We start from the raw sequence: 19,492 nt of genomic DNA on the forward strand, positions 1-19,492 counted from the left end.
ACTGTGCTAAGCACTTGATACATGTATATCACTGTATGAATTATCTGTTGCTGTGTAACAAATCATCCCCAAATCGAGCAGCTTAAAACAGAAAGCATTTATTATCTCACACAATATTTAAGGGTTAGAAATTCAAGATTGGCTTAGTTGTGTGGTTCTGGCCCCTACATGATTGTAGTCAAGGTGTCAACTGGGACGGCAGTCATCTGAACTGGCTGGACTGGGGCCAGAGGATCTGTTTGCAGGCTCACGCTTGTGAGCTGTTGGCAGGTCTCAGCACTGCTGGCTGCTAACCACGGGTTCTGTTTCTTGCCACATGCGGCTCTCCATAGTGCTACGTACAACCTGGCAGCTTGATTTCACTAGAGCAAGTGATGTGAGAGACAGACAGACAGACAGGCAGACAGACAGAAGACTTCAGTCTTTTATAGCCTAATCTCGGAAGTGATATGGCAGCAGTTCTGCCATCTGCTTTTAGTCATACCAGTAATCCCTGGTACAGGGGGAGGAGACTCCATGGAGGGCTCATTGGGGACCATCTCTGATGCTGGATACCACTCTGTTTACCCTTCACAGTACTCGTATGAAGACAGATAAAGTTCCATCACTGACCAAAGGTTACACAGCTTATAAAAGGTATAGTTTGCATTCAAACCCTCATTTAACACTTAGTCCCATTAAACATCCTGTCTGGCACCCAGATAGTTCATTCAAAACCTAGCAAACAGCTACTATGTGCCAGAAATATTCTAGGTGTGGGATACAGCTGAGGACAGGTCATGAGGGTCCATAGTAAAGTCCATTATAAAGTTTATGCTTTAGTAGGGGAGGTAGATGATGAACAATGAAATAATTGAAATAATATGCTTTGCAAGTAACCTCAAATCATAGCAATGCTAGGGCTCACCTGGCCCCACTCACCCCCAAGGTCTCAGAGCAGGAAGTCCATGCTGGGTGAAGGAATGACCATGTGGGGCTCACTGGTGAATGCACCCCACTTACTCAGAGCACCTCCCCGTTGTTCACAGAACAAATGCAGGTTTGGTTCTAGTTTGCTGTGTTATGTGAATCTAGTCCCTCCCCTTGCTGAGCCTGTGTCCCATCTGTCAGTCATCTTGGGGAGAGATACTAAGGGATCTGTTTGTTGTCAGCTAGAAGATGCTTGAACATACGGGGTAGCGAGTGTTCCAGGCAGAGCACCACACGACGAGGGGCTGCTGAGGGGCTAGGGTGATGGACGCCCTTCCATTCCTGGGCCTCAGGTGCGCAGCAAGGAAGTTAGGTCATCCCTAAATCCCTGTTGGCTCCGCCTAACTAACCGGAAAGCCATCAGTCTGCAAGCCGCACAGAGTGAAGTCGCTTGCCTAGGAGTCAGTTAAGAGCTACAGCACCAGAAAGCATGAGAAGCCCTGCTCCTGCCCCGTTTCCTCAGTTTCCTTTTCTGTAAAATGGGTGTACTGAGGCTACCTACCTGTATTAGTTTCCTGGGGCTGCTGTACCAAATTGCCACAAACCAGGTGGCTTAAGATAACAGGCTCCCTCCAAGGGCTCTAGGGGAGGATCCTTCCTTGCCTCTTCCAGCTTCTGGGGGCTCCAACATTTGTTGGCTAGTGGCCACATCTATGCAGTCTCTGCTCTGCCTCTATGCAGCTTTCTCCACTGTGTGTGCAATCCCTCTGTGCCTCTCTTATAAGGAGATTCGTGACTGCCTTTAGACCTACCAGATAATCAAGGTAGTCTCATCTCAAGAACTGCAGTTTATTCACACCTGCAACAACTTGATTGTGGATGGTGACAGAGGTTCCTGGGGTTAGGACAGGGACCTATCTTTGGGAGCAACTGTCAGCCTACCACACTGTCTTATTGGTTTGCTATAACAGTTAACTAACTAAAAGCAGGTGAAGTGCTTCTCCTATGCCTGGTTAATAGAACCTACTTTTTTTTTTTAAATTTTTTATTGAAGGGTAGTTGACACACAGTATTACATTAGTTTCAGGTGCACAACATAGTGATTCAACATTTATATACATGATAATTCTAACTACCAGCTATCACCATACAAAGTCATTACAATATTTTGACTATATTCCTTATGCTATACATTATATCCCAGTTATTTATTTTATAATTGGAAGTCTGTACTTTTTTTTTTTTTTTGAGAGGGCATCTCTCATATTTATTGAACAAATGGTTGTTAACAACAATAAAATTCTGTATAGGGGAGTCAATGCTCAATGCACAATCATTAATCCACCCCAAGAATAATTCTCGTCAGTCTCCAATCTTCTAAAGCATAACGAACAAGTTCTTACATGAAGAACAAATTCTTACATAGTGAATAAGTTACATGATGAACAGTACAAGGGCAGTCATCACAGAAACTTTCGGTTTTGCTCATGCATTATGAACTATAAACAATCAGTTCAAATATGAATATTTGATTTTTTTTGAGAGGGCATCTCTCATATTTATTGATCAAATGGTTAACAACAATAAAATTCTGTATAGGGGAGTCAATGCTCAATGCACAATCATTAATCCGTCTCAAGCCTAATTCTCGTCACTCTACAATCTTCTGAAGCATAATGAACAAGTTCTTACATGGTGAACAAATTCTTACATAGTGAATAAGTTCTTACATGGTGAACAGTACAAGGGCAGTCATCACAGAAACTTTTGGTTTTGATCACGCATTATGAACTGTAAACAATCTGGTCAAATATGAATATTTGTTTGATTTTTATACTTGATTTATATGTGGATTCCACATTTCTCCCTTTATTGATATTATTATTTTTATTTATTTTTAAAATTATTTTATTTTAAAAATTTATTTATTTTATTTTAAAAATTATTTTATTTATTTTTATTTTTAATAAAATGCTGAAGTGGTAGGTAGATGCAAGATAAAGGTAGAAAACATAGTTTAGTGTTGTAAGAGAGCAATTGTAGATGATCAGGTATGTGCCTGTAGACTGTGTTAATCCAAGCTAGACAAGGGCATTAAAACATCCGTGGATGCAGAAGATTTCTCTCAAAACAGGGGGGAGGGGGGTAAGGTTCTAAGCCTTGCCACTGGTGATCCCCAATTTCTCACCTGATGGCCCCCCGGTGACTGTGCCTGTCTTAGGTTGTTCCTCCCTTGAGGAATCTTACCCGTCTCTGAGTAACCAGTCATCTTCCGGGGCCATACAGGGAGATGTAAAGTTGGTAAGTGAGAGAGAAGCCATATTGTTTGAAAAGGTTAGCTTTTTACTTCTTTGCAGATTTATGCCCTGTGGCTTCTATGCCCAGCGTTTGTCTTGAGGTATCTTTACCACTTGGAGGAATTATGATAATCGGTAAATTCGATATGAGGCATGAATTCTATTTAAGGGTTGTAATTAGGAAGGAAGAAGAAAAGCTATAGAGGTAGCAGACAGAAGAAAACATGGGAGGATTGATTATTTCTTTGACATATCTTCTTGTAGAGTAACTTAAGCATGTATACGTTTTAACTACTAATTAAATTGCGCACACACATTAACATAATAGGAATACAGTTATATAACCAAAGCAGATCTATAATTACCAGCCATCTCCAGTGAAGCTAAGGAAACCAGTTAGGCATCCTAGGCATTTGTGAAAATTTGTCTATGATATGATGGATATTGTCCAACTGTACTTGAACAGTCTGAGAGAAATTAGACAAATTAAAACAACCCATTCCTGGGAACTGTTCACATCCCATATGTGCTTTTAACAGCAGATAGTCTGTAGTCATAAGCTTTTGGAGCACTACAACTTGCACTTCTCCTAATTCTTGGTTGAGTTCCAACAGTATAGATCCAGTCAAATTTGTTGCTTTAATGAAAGCACAGGCCAGCTTAGATATCTCCTTCTTCATTCCCATGGCAAATCCAGGAACCAGTGGGATGGATGCAGCTACAACTGCAGCATCGCCTGCATCTTTGTTGAGGTTTTTTGATGATCATCTTCTGATATGACTCTTCCAGAGAGTGCTGATGTTGGAAGTTCTTCTTCATATTGTATCTTAGTTCATTTTCTGGGTAGCCAAATTAGGCTTTGATCCTCTGTATAAACACAAACAGACCCTTTGCCCTCACTTTGATATGCACTTTATACCATTGTGTAGAACTCATGGAGGTCAACACACAGGAACTGCTATTTTTTTTTTGGTTATCATTAATCTACACTTACATGATGAATATTATGTTTAGTAGGCTCTCCCCTATACCAGGTCCCCCCTATAAACCCCTTTACAGTCACTGTCAATCAGCATAGCAAAATGTTGTAGAATCACTACTTGTCTTCTCTGTGTTGTAAAGCCCTCCCCTTTCTCCCACCCCACCATGCATGCTAATCTTAATACCCCCTTCTTATTCCCCCCCTTATCCCTCCCTACCCACCCATCCTCCCCAGTCCCTTTCCCTTTGGTACCTGTTAGTCCATTTTGAGTTCTGTGATTCTGCTGCTGTTTTGTTCCTTCAGTTTTTCCTTTGTTCTTATACTCCACAGATGAGTGAAATCATTTGGTATTTCTCTTTCTCCGCTTGACTTATTTCGCTGAGCATAATACCCTCCAGCTCCATCCATGTTGCTGCAAATGGTAGGATTTTCCCTCTTCTTATGGCTGAGTAGTATTCCATTGTGTATATGTACCATATCTTCTTTATCCATTCATCTATCGATGGACATTTAGGTTGCTTCCAATTCTTGGCTATTGTAAATAGTGCTGCGATAAACATAGGGGTGCATCTGTCTTTCTCAAACTTGATTTCTGCATTCTTAGGGTAAATTTCTAGGAGTGGAATTCCTGGGTCAAATGGTAAGTCTGTTTTGAGCATTTTGATGTACCTCCATACTGCTTTCCACAATGGTTGAACTAATTTACATTCCCACCAGCAGTGTAGGAGGGTTCCCCTTTCTCCACAGCCTCGCCAACATTTGTTGTTGTTTGTCTTTTGGATGGCAGCCATCCTTACTGGTGTGAGGTGATATCTCATTGTAGTTTTAATTTGCATTTCCCTGATAATTAGCGATGTGGAGCATCTTTTCATGTGTCTGTTGGCCATCTGTATTTCTTTTTTGGAGAACTGTCTGTTCAATTCCTCTGCCCATTTTTTAATTGGATTATTTGTTTTTTGTTTGTTGAGGCATGTGAGCTCTTTATATATTCTGGACGTCAAGTCTTTATCGGATCTGTCATTTTCAAATATATTCTCCCATACGGTAGGGTTCCTTTTTGTTCTATTGATGGTGTCTTTTGCTGTACAGAAGCTTTTCAGCTTAATATAGTCCCATTTGTACATTTTTGCTGTTGTTTTCCTTGCCTGGGGAGATATGTTCAAGAAGAGGTCACCCATGTTTATGACTAAAAGGTTTTTGCCTATGTTTTTTTCTAAGAGTTTTATGGTTTTATGACTTACATTCAGGTCTTTGATCCATTTTGAATTTGCTTTTGTGTATGGGGTTAAACAATGGTCCAGTTTCATTCTCCTACATGTAGCTGTCCAGTTTCGCCAGCACCATCTGTTGAAGAGACTGTCATTTCACCGTTGTATATACATGGCTCCTTTATCAAATATTAATTGACCATATATGTTTGGGTTCATGTCTGGAGTCTCTAATCTGTTCCACTGGTCTGTGACTCTGTTCTTGTGCCAGTACCAAATTGTCTTGATTACTATGGCTTTGTAGTAGAGCTTGAAGTTGGAGAGTGAGATCCCTGCCACTTTATTCTTCTTTCTCAGGATTGCTTTGGCTATTCAGGGTCTTTGGTGTTTCCATATGAATTTTTGAACTATTTGTTCCAGTTTGCTGAAGAATGTTGTTGGTAATTTGATAGGGATTGCATCAAATCTGTATATTGCTTTGGGCAGAATTGCCATTTTGATGATATTAATTCTTCCAAGCCAAGAGCATGGGATGAGTTTCCATTTGTTACTGTCCTCTTTAACTTCTCTTAAGAGTGTCTTATAGTTTTCAGGGTATAGGTCTTTCACTTCTTTGGTTAGGTTTATTCCTAGGTATTTTATTCTTTTTGATGCAATTGTGAATGGAATTGTTTTCCTGATTTCTCTTTCTATTGGCTCATTGTTAATGTATAGGAAAGCCACAGATTTCTGTGTGTTAATTTTGTATCCTGCAACTTTGCTGTATTCTAATATCAGTTCTACTAGTTTTGGAGTGGAGGCTTTAGGGTATTTTATGTACAATATCACATCATCTGCAAATAGTGACAGTTTAACTTCTTCTTTACCAATCTGGATTCCTTGTATGTCTTTGTTCTGTCTGATTGCCATGGCTAGGATCTCCAGTACCACGGTGAATAACAGTGGGGAGAGTGGGCATCCCTGTCTTGTTCCCCATCTCAGAGAAAAGCTTTCAGCCTCTCGCTGTTCAGTGTGATGTTAGCTGTGGGTGTATCATATATGGCCTTTATTATGTTGAGGTACTTGCCCTCTATACCCATTTTGCTGAGAGTTTTTATCATGAATGGATGCTGAATTTTGTCAAATGCTTTTTCAGCATCTATGGAGATGATCATGTGGTTTTTGTCTTTCTTTTTGTTGATGTGGTGGATGATGTTGATGGATTCTCGAATGTTGTACCATCCTTGCATCCCTGGGATGAATCCCACTTGGTCATGGTGTATGATCCTTTTGATATGCTGTTGAATTCTGTTAGCTAATATTTTATTGAGTATTTTTGCATCTGCATTCTTCAGGGATATTGGTCTGTAATTTTCTTTTTTGGTGGGGTCTTTGCCTGGTTTTGGTATTAGGGTGATGTTGGCTTCATAGAATGAGTTTGGGAGTATTCCCTCCTCTTCTATTTTTTGGAAAACTTTAAGGAGAATGGGTATTATGTCTTCTCTGTGTGCCTGATAAAATTCTGAGGTAAATCCATCCAGCCCCGGGGTTTTGTTCTTGGGTAGGTTTTTGATTACCATTTCAATTTCTTTGCTCGTAATTGGTTTGTTTAACTTTTGTGTTTCTTCCTTGGTCAGTCTTGGGAGGTTGTATTTTTCTAGGAAGTTGTCCATTTCTTCTAGGTTTTCCAGCTTGTTGGCATATAGGTTTTCATAGTAGTCTTTAATAATTCTTTGTATTTCTGTGGAGTCTGTCATGATTTTTCCACTCTCATTTCTGATTCTGTTGATTTGTGTTGATTGCCTTTTTCTCTTAATAAGTTTGGCTAGAGGCTTATCTATTTTGTTTATTTTCTCAAAGAACCAGCTCTTGGTTTTGTTGATTTTTGCTATTGTTTTATTCTTCACAATTTTGTTTATTTCTTCTCTGATCTTTATTATGTCCCTCCTTCTGCTGACTTTAGGCCTCATTTGTTCTTCTTTTTCCAGTTTCGATAATTGTGATGTTAGACTATTCATTTGGGATTGTTCTTCCTTCTTCAAGTGTGCCTGGATCGCTATATACTTTCCTCTTAAGACTGCTTTCGCTGCGTCCCACAGAAGTTGGGGCTTAGTGTTGTTGTTGTCATTTGTTTCTATATATTCCTTGATCTCTATTTTGATTTGTTCATTGATCCATTGATTATTTAGAAGCATGTTGTTAAGCCTCCATGTGTTTGTGAGCATTTTTGCTTTCTTTGTACCATTTATTTCTAGTTTTCTGCCTTTGTGGTCTGAAAAGTTGGTTGGTAGGATTTCAGTCTTTTGGAATTTACTGAGGCTCTTTTTGTGGCCTAGTATGCGGTCTATTCTGGAGAATGTTCCATGTGCACTTGAGAAGAATGTGTATCCTGTTGCTTTTGGATGTAGAGTTCTATAGATGTCTGTTAGGTCCATCTGTTCTAGTGTGTTGTTCAGTGCCTGTGTGTCCTTACTTATTTTCTGCCCGGTGCATCTATCCTTTCGGGTGAGTGGTGTGTTGAAGTGTCCTAAAATGAATGCATTGCAGTCCATTTCCCTCTTTAGTTCTGTTAGTATTTGTTTCACATACGCTGGTGCTCCTGTGTTGGGTGCATATATATTTATACTGGTTATACCCTCTTGTTGGACTGAGCCCTTTAACATTATGTAGTGTCCTTCTTTATCTCTTGTTACTTTCTTTGTTTTGAAGACTGCAACCCCTGCTTTCTTCTCACTGTTGTTTGCCTGAAATATGTTTTTCCATCCCTTGACTTTTAGTCCGTGCATGTCTTTGGGTTTGAGGTGAGTTTCTTGTAAGCAGCATATAGATGGGTCTTGCTTTTTTATCCATTCTATTACTCTGTGTCATTTGATTGGTGCATTCAGTCCATTTACATTTAGGGTGACTATTGAGAGATATGTACTTACTGCCATTGCAGGCTTTAAATTCATGGTTACCAAAGGTTCAGGGTTAGCCTCTTTAGTATCTTACTGCCTAACTTCGCTCGCTTATTGAGCTGTTATATACACTGTCTGGAGATTCTTTTCTTCTCTCCCTTCTTATTCCTCCTCCTCCCTTCTTCATATGTTGTGTGTTTTGTTCTGTGCTCTTTTTAGGAGTGCTCCCATCTAGAGCAGTCCCTGTAAGATGCCTTGTAGAGGTGGATTGTGGGAAGCAAATTCCCTCAGCTTTTGCTTGTCTGGGAATTGTTTAATCCCACCATCATATTTAAATGATAGTCATGCTGGATGCAGTATCCTTGGTTCAAGGCCCTTCTGTTTCATTGTATTAAATATATCATGCCATTCTCTTCTGGCCTGTAGGGTTTCTGTCGAGAAGTCTGATGTTAGCCTGATGGGTTTTCCTTTATAGGTGACCTTTTTCTCTCCAGCTGCCTTTAAAACTCTTTCCTTGTCCTTGATCCTTGCCATTTTAATTACTATGTGTCTTGGTGTTGTTCTCCTTGGATCCTTTCTGTTGGGGGTTCTGTGTAATTCCATGGTCTGTTCGATTATTTCCTCCCCCAGTTTGGGGAAGTTTTCAGCAATTATTTCTTCAAAGACACTTTCTATCCCTTTTCCTCTCTCTTCTTCTTCTGGTACCCCTATAATACGGAAATTGTTCCTTTTGGATTGGTCACATAGTTCTCTTAGTATTGTTTCGTTCCTGGAGATCCTTTTATCTCTCTCTATGTCAGCTTCTATACGTTCCTGTTCTCTGGTTTCTATTCCTTCAATGGTCTTCTTCATCTTATCCATTCTGCTTATAAATCCTTCCAGGGTTTGTTTCACTTCTGTGATCTCCTTCCTGGCATCTATGATCTCCCTCCAGACTTCATCCTTTAGCTCTCGCATATTTCTCTGCATCTTTGTCAGCATGTTTATGATTTTTATATTGAATTCTTTTTCAGGAAGACTGGTTAGGTCTGTCTCCTTCTTAGGTGTTGTCTCTGTGATCTTTGTCTGCCTGTAGTTTTGCCTTTTCATGGTGATAGAGATAGTTTGCAGAGCTGTTACGAGTGACAGCTGGAAGAGCTTCCCTTCTTGTTGGTTTGTGGCCTTCCTCTCCTGGGAGAATAGCGACCTCTAGTGGCTTGTGCTGGGCAGCTGTGCGCAGACAGGGCTTCTGCTTCCTGCCCGGCTGCTATGGAGTTTATCTCCGCTGTTGCTCTGGGCATGGCCTGGCTTGGGCTGCTACTGCAAAGTGGTGGAGCCCCGTTGGAGGGGGAGTGGCTGAGAGGCTACTTGTCTCTGTAAGGGGCCTCTGTGCTCCCTGCTGCCCAGGGGGTTAGAGTGCCCAGAGAACCCGAGATTCCCTGCCTCTGGACTAAGTGTCCTGCCCTGCCCCTTTAAGACTTCCAAAAAGCACTCTCCAAACCAAAACAATAACAGCAAAAACAATAACAAAAAATAATTAAATAAATAATTTTAAAAAAAAGAAAAAAGCACGATTTTCTTTGTCCTCAGGTACTGGTCTCAGGCACCCGCTCACCAGTCTTGCTTCCCTGTTTCCCTAGTATTGGGGTCCCTGTCCCTTTATGACTTCCAAAAAGCACTCACCAAATAAAAAGAGGAAAAATAAAACAAAAACAACGGCCGCTCCTGTTTCTTTGTTCTCTGGCGTCGGCCTCAGGCACCTGCTCACCAGACTTGTCGCCCTGTTTCCTTAGTATCCAGGACCCCACGTGTGCACCGTGTCTGCGCTCTGGTCCATAATCCTGGGGCTGGGTGTTCAGCAGTCCTGGGCTCCCTCTCCATCCCTGCTGACTCCTCTCCTCCCTCCGGGAGCTGGGGGGAGGGGCGCTCGGGTCCTGCCGGGCCGTGGGCTTGTATCTTACCCCCTTCCCGAGGCACTGGGTTCTCTCAGGTGTGGATGTGGTCTGGATGTTGTCCTGTGTCCTCTGGTCTCTATTTTAGGAAGAGTTGTCTTTGTTATATTTTCATAGATATATGTGGTTTTGGGAGGAGATTTCTGCTGCTCTACTCAGGCCGCCATCTTGGCTCCTCAACAATGACTTTTTCCTACTTCTTTTTTTTAAAGGACAAAAGTGGTAGTGAATCGGTAGGGGATGAGAAAAGCCACGATAGTGCCCTGCCCAGAGACCTCCTGTTACCTGGTAGGAAATCAGCTGTTCTCTCCAGCGCTCCTCCCGGAGTCTCTGCAGACAGCCAGCCCAGCCCCCAACACCAGCTCCTGTCTCCTAAACGACCCATAACCAGGTGCCCTCCTGTCTGACTGTGAATGCTCAGAGACAGGCAGGGGCTTCCACTGAGCTTGTATTAATATGTACAGTACTTCACTCACATGGGAAATTGATTTTTCTGTTTAAGCACAAAATGTAGCCATCTTTATAACTTTTCTGTGGCTTGACAAAGGCCATTTATAACCTATTTTCTCCGTCACCCTTCCTAGCGCCAGTCCCAAATGTCTAGAAGAACTCTTTCCTGCATTTGTTGTGATTATGGATTCCACTTAGGCAAAATTTAATTTCCAAGAGGACTGACCTTTTTTTTTGTTATTTTGGTTTTGTAAATTAATTTTTGTTTGTGTGTTTTGTAATTGATGTTGTTCAAGGTGATGTGTTGGAGAAGGGACCGTGGAGCTAGTGGGCGGAGGAGGGAATGCAGTTTTAATCAGTGATGTCCAGTGGATGAGGAGGGCTGAACTCTGGGTGTTCATCTTTGTGGACAGGAAATGCCAGCAGGGTGACTGAAATTAAAACCTAGTACCTCATTTTCTCTCCTGAATACTGGAGAGTTAGAACTGCTTCTCCATCTGCTGGACTGGAAAAGATGAGCCCAGCCTCCTCACATGATGGAAAACGAAGTTCCATAGCCAGTTGTCCCTACAGTGTAAGATCTTCCATTCCTGGAGAACAAGGAGGTGCCAGGACACTAACAAGAGCATTTGGCTGAGGTCACTCGAGATCGGAATTGTTGGGGCTTTGTAGGGACAAGAGGGCAGCCATTTGGTTCCTGGAGGGCTATTCACATGGCCGGGCAGAGGAACAGAAATCATCCACAGAGGACCTTGACTGTCAGCTTAAGGGAGATTCAAGCGGCTGTTGTTGAAAATGCATGTGTTTCCTTAAGCTGAGGAGTGAGGATTTGGAAACAGCACCCTGCTGGTCCTGAGGAAGATGCTGTAGAGGACAGGGGACTGGCGAGGAGGTCTCTGTAGGCTCCTGCTGTGGGTGTGCAGGAGTCTCCTTAAGACTCGGCACAAGAATGGAGAAGAGACCAATTTAAGACATGAAGGAAAAAAATGTCACATTTGATAAGTACCAAATTGTGCGCTGGATTCTGGAGTATGGGATAAACTCCCATCATCCAGTTAAAGCATCACAACAAATCCATAGGGATAGGAGATGTGCACATCTAACAGATAAGAAAGCTGAGGCTCAGAGAGGGTGAGTAACTTGTCCTGGATCACACTGTAAAAAGAGGAAAAACTGGAATTTAAACTTGTATTGGTAGGAGCTCTCTTAAATATATCTGACTGCCCTCCAAAGTGACCTTTATCGCAGCAGAGCCTACAGGACAGTCAATATAAACACATGGTGACGATGAGCCCAGCCATGTCAAGATTAATAGCAGCTAATGTTTGCTGTCCTGCTGCCATAAAAGCTGCAGTGTTCTAAGCTCTCTGCAGACACATGTCCTTTGATCTTCACAAGTGCCCTAGAAAGGTTCTGACAGAGGTCCCATTGTACAGGTGGGCTTGCTGAGGTTCTTATTAATTGGCCCAACAAGACTTGGAAACCATCTCTGTGGTACCCAGCACTGCCCGTGTCCAGAAGGCGGGAGGAGAGGGCGCGAGGGGACCCGCACCTCCTCAGCCCTAACCGCCCCTTGCTCTCTCTCTGAGCAGTGCCCCGAGGAGCTGAGGCCCATGAAGGACGGCTCCGGCTGCTATGACCACTCCAAAGGCATCGACTGCTCTGATGGCTTCAACGGCGGCTGCGAGCAGCTGTGCCTGCAGCAGACGCTGCCTTTGCCCGACGATGCCACCTCCAGCGCCATCTTCATGTTCTGTGGGTGAGTGTCCATCCTCGAGGTCCAGCCGCCCCTTCCCAGCAGCAGGGGATGCAGGGAAAAGATCAGGAGCTGTAACCCAGCCAGGCCAGAGCTGACCTTTAGCAAAATGGTCTTTCTGTATCTGCTTTTTCAGCCCCAGAGGCTAAAAGCAACAGTATGAGCTTCTGTTGTGTTTTGGGAAGAGGAAGAAGAAAAAAGAATTGATTACTAATCACAGTTAGTGGAATCCATGCTCAGGCTGCATCCCCGGGTCAGACTGTTTTTCTGATGAAGCCTCCCAGCTCTCCTGATCTCCCTTGCATCCTTGGTCAGTGGAGTTTGGAGACAAAAGCAGGCATCCTGACGGAGTCCCTCAGAAACGAGCAGGTGTGGTTCTTAAGAACACAGGCTGAGCCCAAGCTTTCAACTCTGTTTCTGCAGGAATTCAGCAGTGCAGGTTCAGAGTTTAGCCTCTTGTCTGTAGGGTAATGAACTGCAGAGGGGAGGTGGAAAGGAAGTCATGCAGGCAAAGGCTAAGAACAGAAAGGGGTTTTAAAATTAGTCTGAGACTGAAAGAAGGGGCGCATTGGAACTAACTTGCTGAGTGGCCTGGGTCAAATCACTTTCCCTCTCTGGGCCCCAGGCTGGCCACCTGTGAAATGAGATCTGTGGACGAGGCTGCCTGACATTCCCCGTCTACCCTGTTTCCCACACTGGGGACTGCAGTGGGAGCTACGGCTCTCCGGACAGCACCTAGCATGGTGTTGTTTCTCAGCGATCACTCACGGAAACAGCAGACGTTTTTCTTTTTTCTTTCTTCCTTTTTGATGATGTTTCCATATTGAAAAATATGTTCATCCTTTGACACTCTGTGACGCAAACATCATCCTGTGCTCATGAAGACTGTTGGTCATGGACACATACTGAGTGCTTTACTTAGAAAAGCAGAATAAGGCACTTAACAACTTCTTCTGTCCTAGGTACTATGAAAAGGGGAGGAAGAGTGTTTATGTGTTGAGTCTCAGTTTAACAGAAAATTAATTTTGCCTGCATGGGTCTAGTCCATGGGGTCTGGTTTCCCTTCTGGAGCCTACTTCAGGGTCTCCCTCTCAGCCCCAGTTACACTGGGGGCTGCAGGCGCCTTTGAGCAGGTGTTGGAGCAACTCACTGGAGACCCTAGATGTGCATCAGTAAAATAAATAAGAAATAAATTAGCGTATGCAGACCTGAATTTATAGTAGTTTCTCCTCAGCTTAAGTGACTGCAGGGCAGTGTTGAGTAAATTATGCATGGGTTTAAATCTGAGGCTTGAATACAGAATCAGCTCTGTTCTTATCATTGTTATTTTTCTCTGGATGTACTTGGGTAGGGGGTGGGGGTGGTCCTCTGTTGCAAATAACAGCAGAGAGACAGCAGCAATGGACTTTGGCACAGGAACTGTTTCCACCTTCCATCCGTAGCACACTGCAGCAGTCTAGTGGGATCGACACACTTGGACTCTAGCCCTACCCCTGCTTCTAAGTCTCTTTTAGACCTCGGGCTAGCCTGCCAGGACCCCCGATCTTCGGTTTTCTCATCTCTCAAATTTTAATATCTACCTCAATCTAATGGTGGTAGTGCTGAGTGCAAAGTACTTAATGCTTGTTACTCCATTAAGGTAAGGCGATGGGCCCCAGGTCACGTGGCTAGTGATGTAGGTCACGTGGCTAGTGATGTAGCTCACTGCCTCCTTGTGTGACCTTGAGCGAGGTACTTAACTTCCTTCTGCCTCAGTTTCTTCATCTGTAACAGAGATAATAATACCTCTCTATGGAATTGTTATGAGGATGAAATCCATTACATTATTTACATCATAATTTACATTAGTATTTGTAATGTGCTTTGGAATGATACCCTGTGGAGAGTTAGCACTATGTGTACATATGAAATAAAACAACTTGAGTGAATGATGTAATGACAATAGTGCCCTTTCCCCAACTTGCTCTGTGACCTGACATGCTCAACCTCTCGGTTCTTGGTCTGTGAGACAGGCAGAGCTGGCCTCTCCCGCCAGGAAAGGCCTCTGAGTTTTAAGTAAGAATGAATGGGCGGGAGTGTGTGGTGAGTTGAGCCAGCCCATCCAAAGGCTGATAAAACACACAAAAAGAGGAAATAAAACCCATGCAAGGCAGTGTCAGGCGCTTTGAAAATTGGCTATTAAGGATGCAAATGAAAAGTTACCCACACTTGTTAGAAGCACTATAAACAAAACAATGGAAGCTATTAGCAGGTACTTGTGTGAAAGTTGGTTGAAAGAAGTGGCAGGCTATTGAATGAGCAAGGAAAACAAATCCTCACTCCAGGGGACCTTTTCAACTTGCTCAAAGCTTTGTGGCCTTCCTAAATATTTCCTGGGTAGGCATAGGTTTAATAAACCTTTTTGCAGCCAGATTGGTAATAGCACCTAATAGGTACTCAGCGCTTCCTACATGTGCTGACTTGTGCTAAGTGCTTTGATTAGATTAGCCCGTTTAATTCTTCTAGCAACTCTATAAGGAAGGTGCTGTTGTGATCTCCACTTGCCATCAGGAAAATCAGGCACAGAGTGGCTCAGTGACTTGTGCAAGGTCACACAGCTAGTAAATGGGGGTTAGGGCATCAGGGTTCAAACCCAGGCCTTGTGGCTCCAGTTTCAATCAAGGCAGATCTGATGTCACTCCTGGCCTCTGGCCACTTCTAGCCACATGGTCTTGGGCAAGTCACTAAAATTCTCTGAGCCTCTCCATTCATGTAGGATTGATGTGATCATAGCACCATTGTAAGGATTACATGAAATTATACATGCACAGGGGCTGGCAAACCTAGGGCCTCAGTAACTGGTAGTTATAACTCGTGTAAGAGGTAGAACGCCATGTCATTTAACTTCAGTGACTGAATTGTGTGCCTGCTTATCATTCTATCTCCAGCATCTATCACAGTGCCTGGGACATAGCACTCAACTCTTAAATGTTAGATGAAGTGCCTCAATGAACGTGACCAAGGAAGTTGTCCCCCATCCAGTCTTTCCAGCTACATTTTCAGTTATTCCCCTGTCCCTGAATGGAGTCTCTTGGCTTCAGCTTCAGGAGTTTTCACCACATTGTTCTCTCTCCTCTCCTCTCCTCTCCCCTCCTCCTCCCCTGTACCGCCTCTGCTCTCCCACGTGCCCTTGGCACATTAGCTTAGACAGCTCTGTTTCATCTTCAAGACCTGGTGTAGTGTCCCCTTCTCCAAGCCCCAAGATGTGCAGTGACCCTGAAGCTGGATGAAAACAATACCTCGTCCTTTCAAGTGCTGCTACTTAAATATCAGCTCAGTATTTATCAGGTGGGGTCAGGGCCTGCAAAGGAAGGATTTGTTTTCTTGTCATATTTTGGCTTGTATTTTTCCATTTCTACCCACAAGAACCTCTTACAAGAGAGAGAGCCAGCTGTGGGGAGCCTGGAATTCTGATTGACCCCAGTGAAGTCTTGCTGCCTCTTGCAGGCTGGACCTCTGGCTGGCTGCTCTGCTTGTCAGCCCCTAGTCAGGCCAAGTTCCCCCAAATGGAGGAAAGTATCTTCCTCTGGATCACACAGCACCCTGGACTGCTCTCTGTGGTGGCCCCATTACTTTGTGGACTTACCTGAAGCCCATCACACTGTAGATTCCTCATGATCAGGCACTGGCTCCTAGTCACCTGTGTGTCCCCATTGTCATCCCCCCACTGCTTACCCCAAGGACTTCTTCAAAACCATGATAGGAATTCATCTGCCTGAGATTTGCTGCACCTCCCCTGTGCTTGGTCTTTCTTGGGATGCTGAGAATGCAAAGAAGCATTGACCCCAAGTCCTTGCCCACCAGGGACAAAGGGGACACTGAGGACTGGTGACTGAGCCTCGCTTGGTCCTGAGGGATGTTGCCAGAGCACAGGTAACAGTACAGTAAAGAGAAGCAGGTAAATCTGAAAGAGGAGGAGAAGGTCACTGGAAACTAAGCTGAAGCATTCAGAATGAATCTCAGAGCTAAGAGAGCATTACCTCCCTGGAAGCTTTGATGAGTTACCTAGCAACCAGGTTTGTATCATTTGTGTGCATGTGTTTACAACGCATATGGTACACTCTTCCAAGAGAACGTAGTATTATCCACATAGGCCCAACCTATAAACAAATGGATGATCCAAAGGTAAGGCTGATCAGAGACATTTATGAGAAGAGAAAGGGAAAGGGAGAAAGTGGTTTCAGGAGCCTGAAATAGAGTTGGTCACCATGAGATAAATTTAGCTCCCTGTGCTTCTTGGCAACCAAACTGAACAGAAAATAAATGTGGTGGATTGTGTAGGTGCCCTTACTTGACAAAAGGTTGGTTGCATTTTTTGTGGTCTTACTTTGTGTTCTGTTTTTTGCAAGAGGTAGACACCTTTTACTGGTGTCATTTGCTAAGAGAGATGTTCTCTATGTATTCCTCAGTAAGAAATCAGATCAGTGTCATCAACAGTTTTGAAGTTTCATTATTTCCCAGATCATTTCGAGGAGGAAACTGAGGCCCGGAAGGGTCTTGTAGGCAGTCAGGAGGTAAAATTGGGAGAGAAGATATCCCAAGCTTCTCTCTGCTGAGAGATAATGGCTTCTCTAATCTGAATACGTTTAAATTATTTAAATGTCTTTTCATTTGGAATATAATGAAAATGGATTTAACAACGTGGGCTCAAAGAGCATGTCCAGCCTTAAATCATCCTTGCTAGCCCCTCAGTGTAATGCCACTTTCATGTGATTTTAGGAGGAAGAGGAGATAAATACATTGTGTTTAATATACATCGTTCACTGGAAGCTGCTTATTTTCATGGTCAAAGCTCCAATAGCAGAAAACACTGACCTAGAGAATGGAGACAGCAATTGTAAATGTGCTTGTCAGTAACTAATTGCAGGGGGCGGGGGTGGGGGATTCATTCAGGCACTTGTTTTGTTGTGATTTCCAGTTTTTAGTCTAGGATGGGAGCTTTCTCCCCTCTGCCTTCTGCCTGAAGGACTTGGATTTTACCTCTCAAGGCTGACACAGAACATCAGCTTGCCAGGTTCTTGTCAAACATTACAACCTTACAAGTGTCTGCTCTTTGGAATATTTGCCAAAGCTCAGATATGAGACATATTCCTGGACAGTTGATGGAAACACACGAGGTCCATTCATTCATTCAGAGTTGTTTTCCAGTGTGGGTTCCGTGGGACATTAGTTCCCTGGGAAGCTCAAAGATGAAAGTGGAAGCTCAGTGCTGAGGCCCACATGGGAAATTCTGCCCCTCTGTAACCTCCTCTTGAAGGTTCAGAGTGCACAGTGAAGGCAGAGTAAAGGGGACAGTAAAAGCTCTGACAAATCCTGCAGCAGTGAAACACATAAGATTTCACTGATGCTAAAATTCTCATATATTCTACATTTTTAACACCTCTGAAATGAGGATGCATTTTACTATCAGTGGTTTGATAGACTTTAATTTTTTTCTCTTAATATTAAGTGAAATTCTAGTGTCCTTACAAGGTTGAAGGTCTTAGAGTAGATGCATTGTTATACTGTTTAGCCCAGAGCTCTCCCTGGAATTCTGTTTTCTTTCCTTTCTCTTCTTTTCTAAAAAATACCCTTGAGTACATTATTTTCAAAATGGCCTTCCTAGAAATACTACATGTTTCCGTTTAGTGAAACTTTCAGATGGAAACCACCCTGAGAACAGTTTTAGTAACCTTCATTTTGATTAATGGTGGGACCATCTGAAGGGCCTGCATGGGAAAGACCTGTGACATTGGTTAGAGGCGCTCATTGGTTGACCTTAGAGGCCAGATCGCAGAGTGTTCTGGCCCTGATGGGCCCCCGGGGCGGATTTCTCACAGGTGTCAGGATCTGTACCACTAAAAGAGCACCTGCTTCTCGCCTGCCTTGGTGTGAGGTGCTTAGATCCATCCCTGACGTTGGTCCAAGCCTATGTGACAAGCAGCTCCTTGAATGCTGCTTAGCCTTACCTTTTCTCTGTTCCTACTTTTTCTCCAAGATTTGATTCCTTTCCCTGTCGTAAACAATGGTTTGTAGTCCATATGTTTCAATATGTATTTTTATTGATTCCATAAACCCCTCAGGAATGAATGAATGACTGAGCAATTGAATACATGAATAAAGAAATACTCCACTTTGAGAATCTGTGTAAATGCCACTTCTCTATAAGGTCCTAGTTTCCTCTTTGAAAAGCACACAGGTTGGAAGAAAGCATTTGTGTGGAAGGGAACAAGCACTAGATTTAGAGCAGGAAGATCGGAGCCAGGGTCCTGGCTTTTCCAAGGCGCCAAGTTCCTTGGTCAAGGAATTTCAAGTGCCAAGCCTCAGGGTCCTTAGTGGCAATGTTGGGATGCAAGTCCCCATCTCACGATATTGCTGTAAGGATTAAACAAAACCTGCTCTCGGCTAAACATGTATAAAATATTATGGCTCAATCTCTCAGGTCCCGTCTAGGCCTAGTATTCTCTGTAATGTGATGGGTGTGTTAAGGGTAACACATTCGTTGCCTTCAGCTATAATGCCCAGTTTGTATCTTTGTACTTATTTTATGTTTTTGATTTTGGCATATATATAAATATAGTTTCATGCAGATCTTGGCTGGTTTCCTGTAAGCCTACACTCTAGAATTTCTATAAGAAAATCTCCCAGACGACAGAATGTTCTGAAGGAGCTGTATAATTATGTTGCATGGTACAAAAATAATATAAAATTTATAAAAGCCAACAACTAAACAGACCTTTGCATAAATCATCCATCCTGTGCCCCAAGGTGGCTTGGAGGAGAGAGTTGCTTATCTTTCAAAACTCAAAGGACCATTTGCCTTTATGAGTTGCGTTTTTTTTTCTCCCTGCGTCTCTGAGGGTCTTACTAAGCTACTCCAGGCCTTTTATCCTTGTCCTTCTTCTCCTGCTGAGCCACAATCCTTTCCTACCCCAGGCAAAAAAAATGACCTTAAACCTACAATTGTAATATGGCTAAAATCACACACACATCCATGCTCACATATACACTATACACACCCCTTGAAATGTGAATTTCTGGGTTTACTCCTAGCACCACTGTTGA

General features: G+C 43.1%; 1 protein-coding gene across 8 annotated transcripts in view; it reads left to right on the top strand.

Annotated features, from left to right (window-relative positions):
* The window catches only part of ASTN2 (astrotactin 2), an 836,776-nt gene that overhangs the window by 504,257 nt on the left and 313,027 nt on the right, over positions 1-19,492 (top strand). For all 8 annotated transcript variants that reach the window (XM_073225555.1, XM_073225566.1, XM_073225572.1 and 5 more), the window contains exon 12: positions 12,246-12,412. In XM_073225555.1, coding sequence (XP_073081656.1) covers positions 12,246-12,412 — 167 coding nt within the window. The remainder of the gene's footprint in view (positions 1-12,245; positions 12,413-19,492) is intronic.

Source organism: Manis javanica, chromosome 2 (genome assembly GCF_040802235.1).
Source record: "Manis javanica isolate MJ-LG chromosome 2, MJ_LKY, whole genome shotgun sequence".
Classification (NCBI taxonomy): Eukaryota; Metazoa; Chordata; class Mammalia; order Pholidota; family Manidae; genus Manis; species Manis javanica.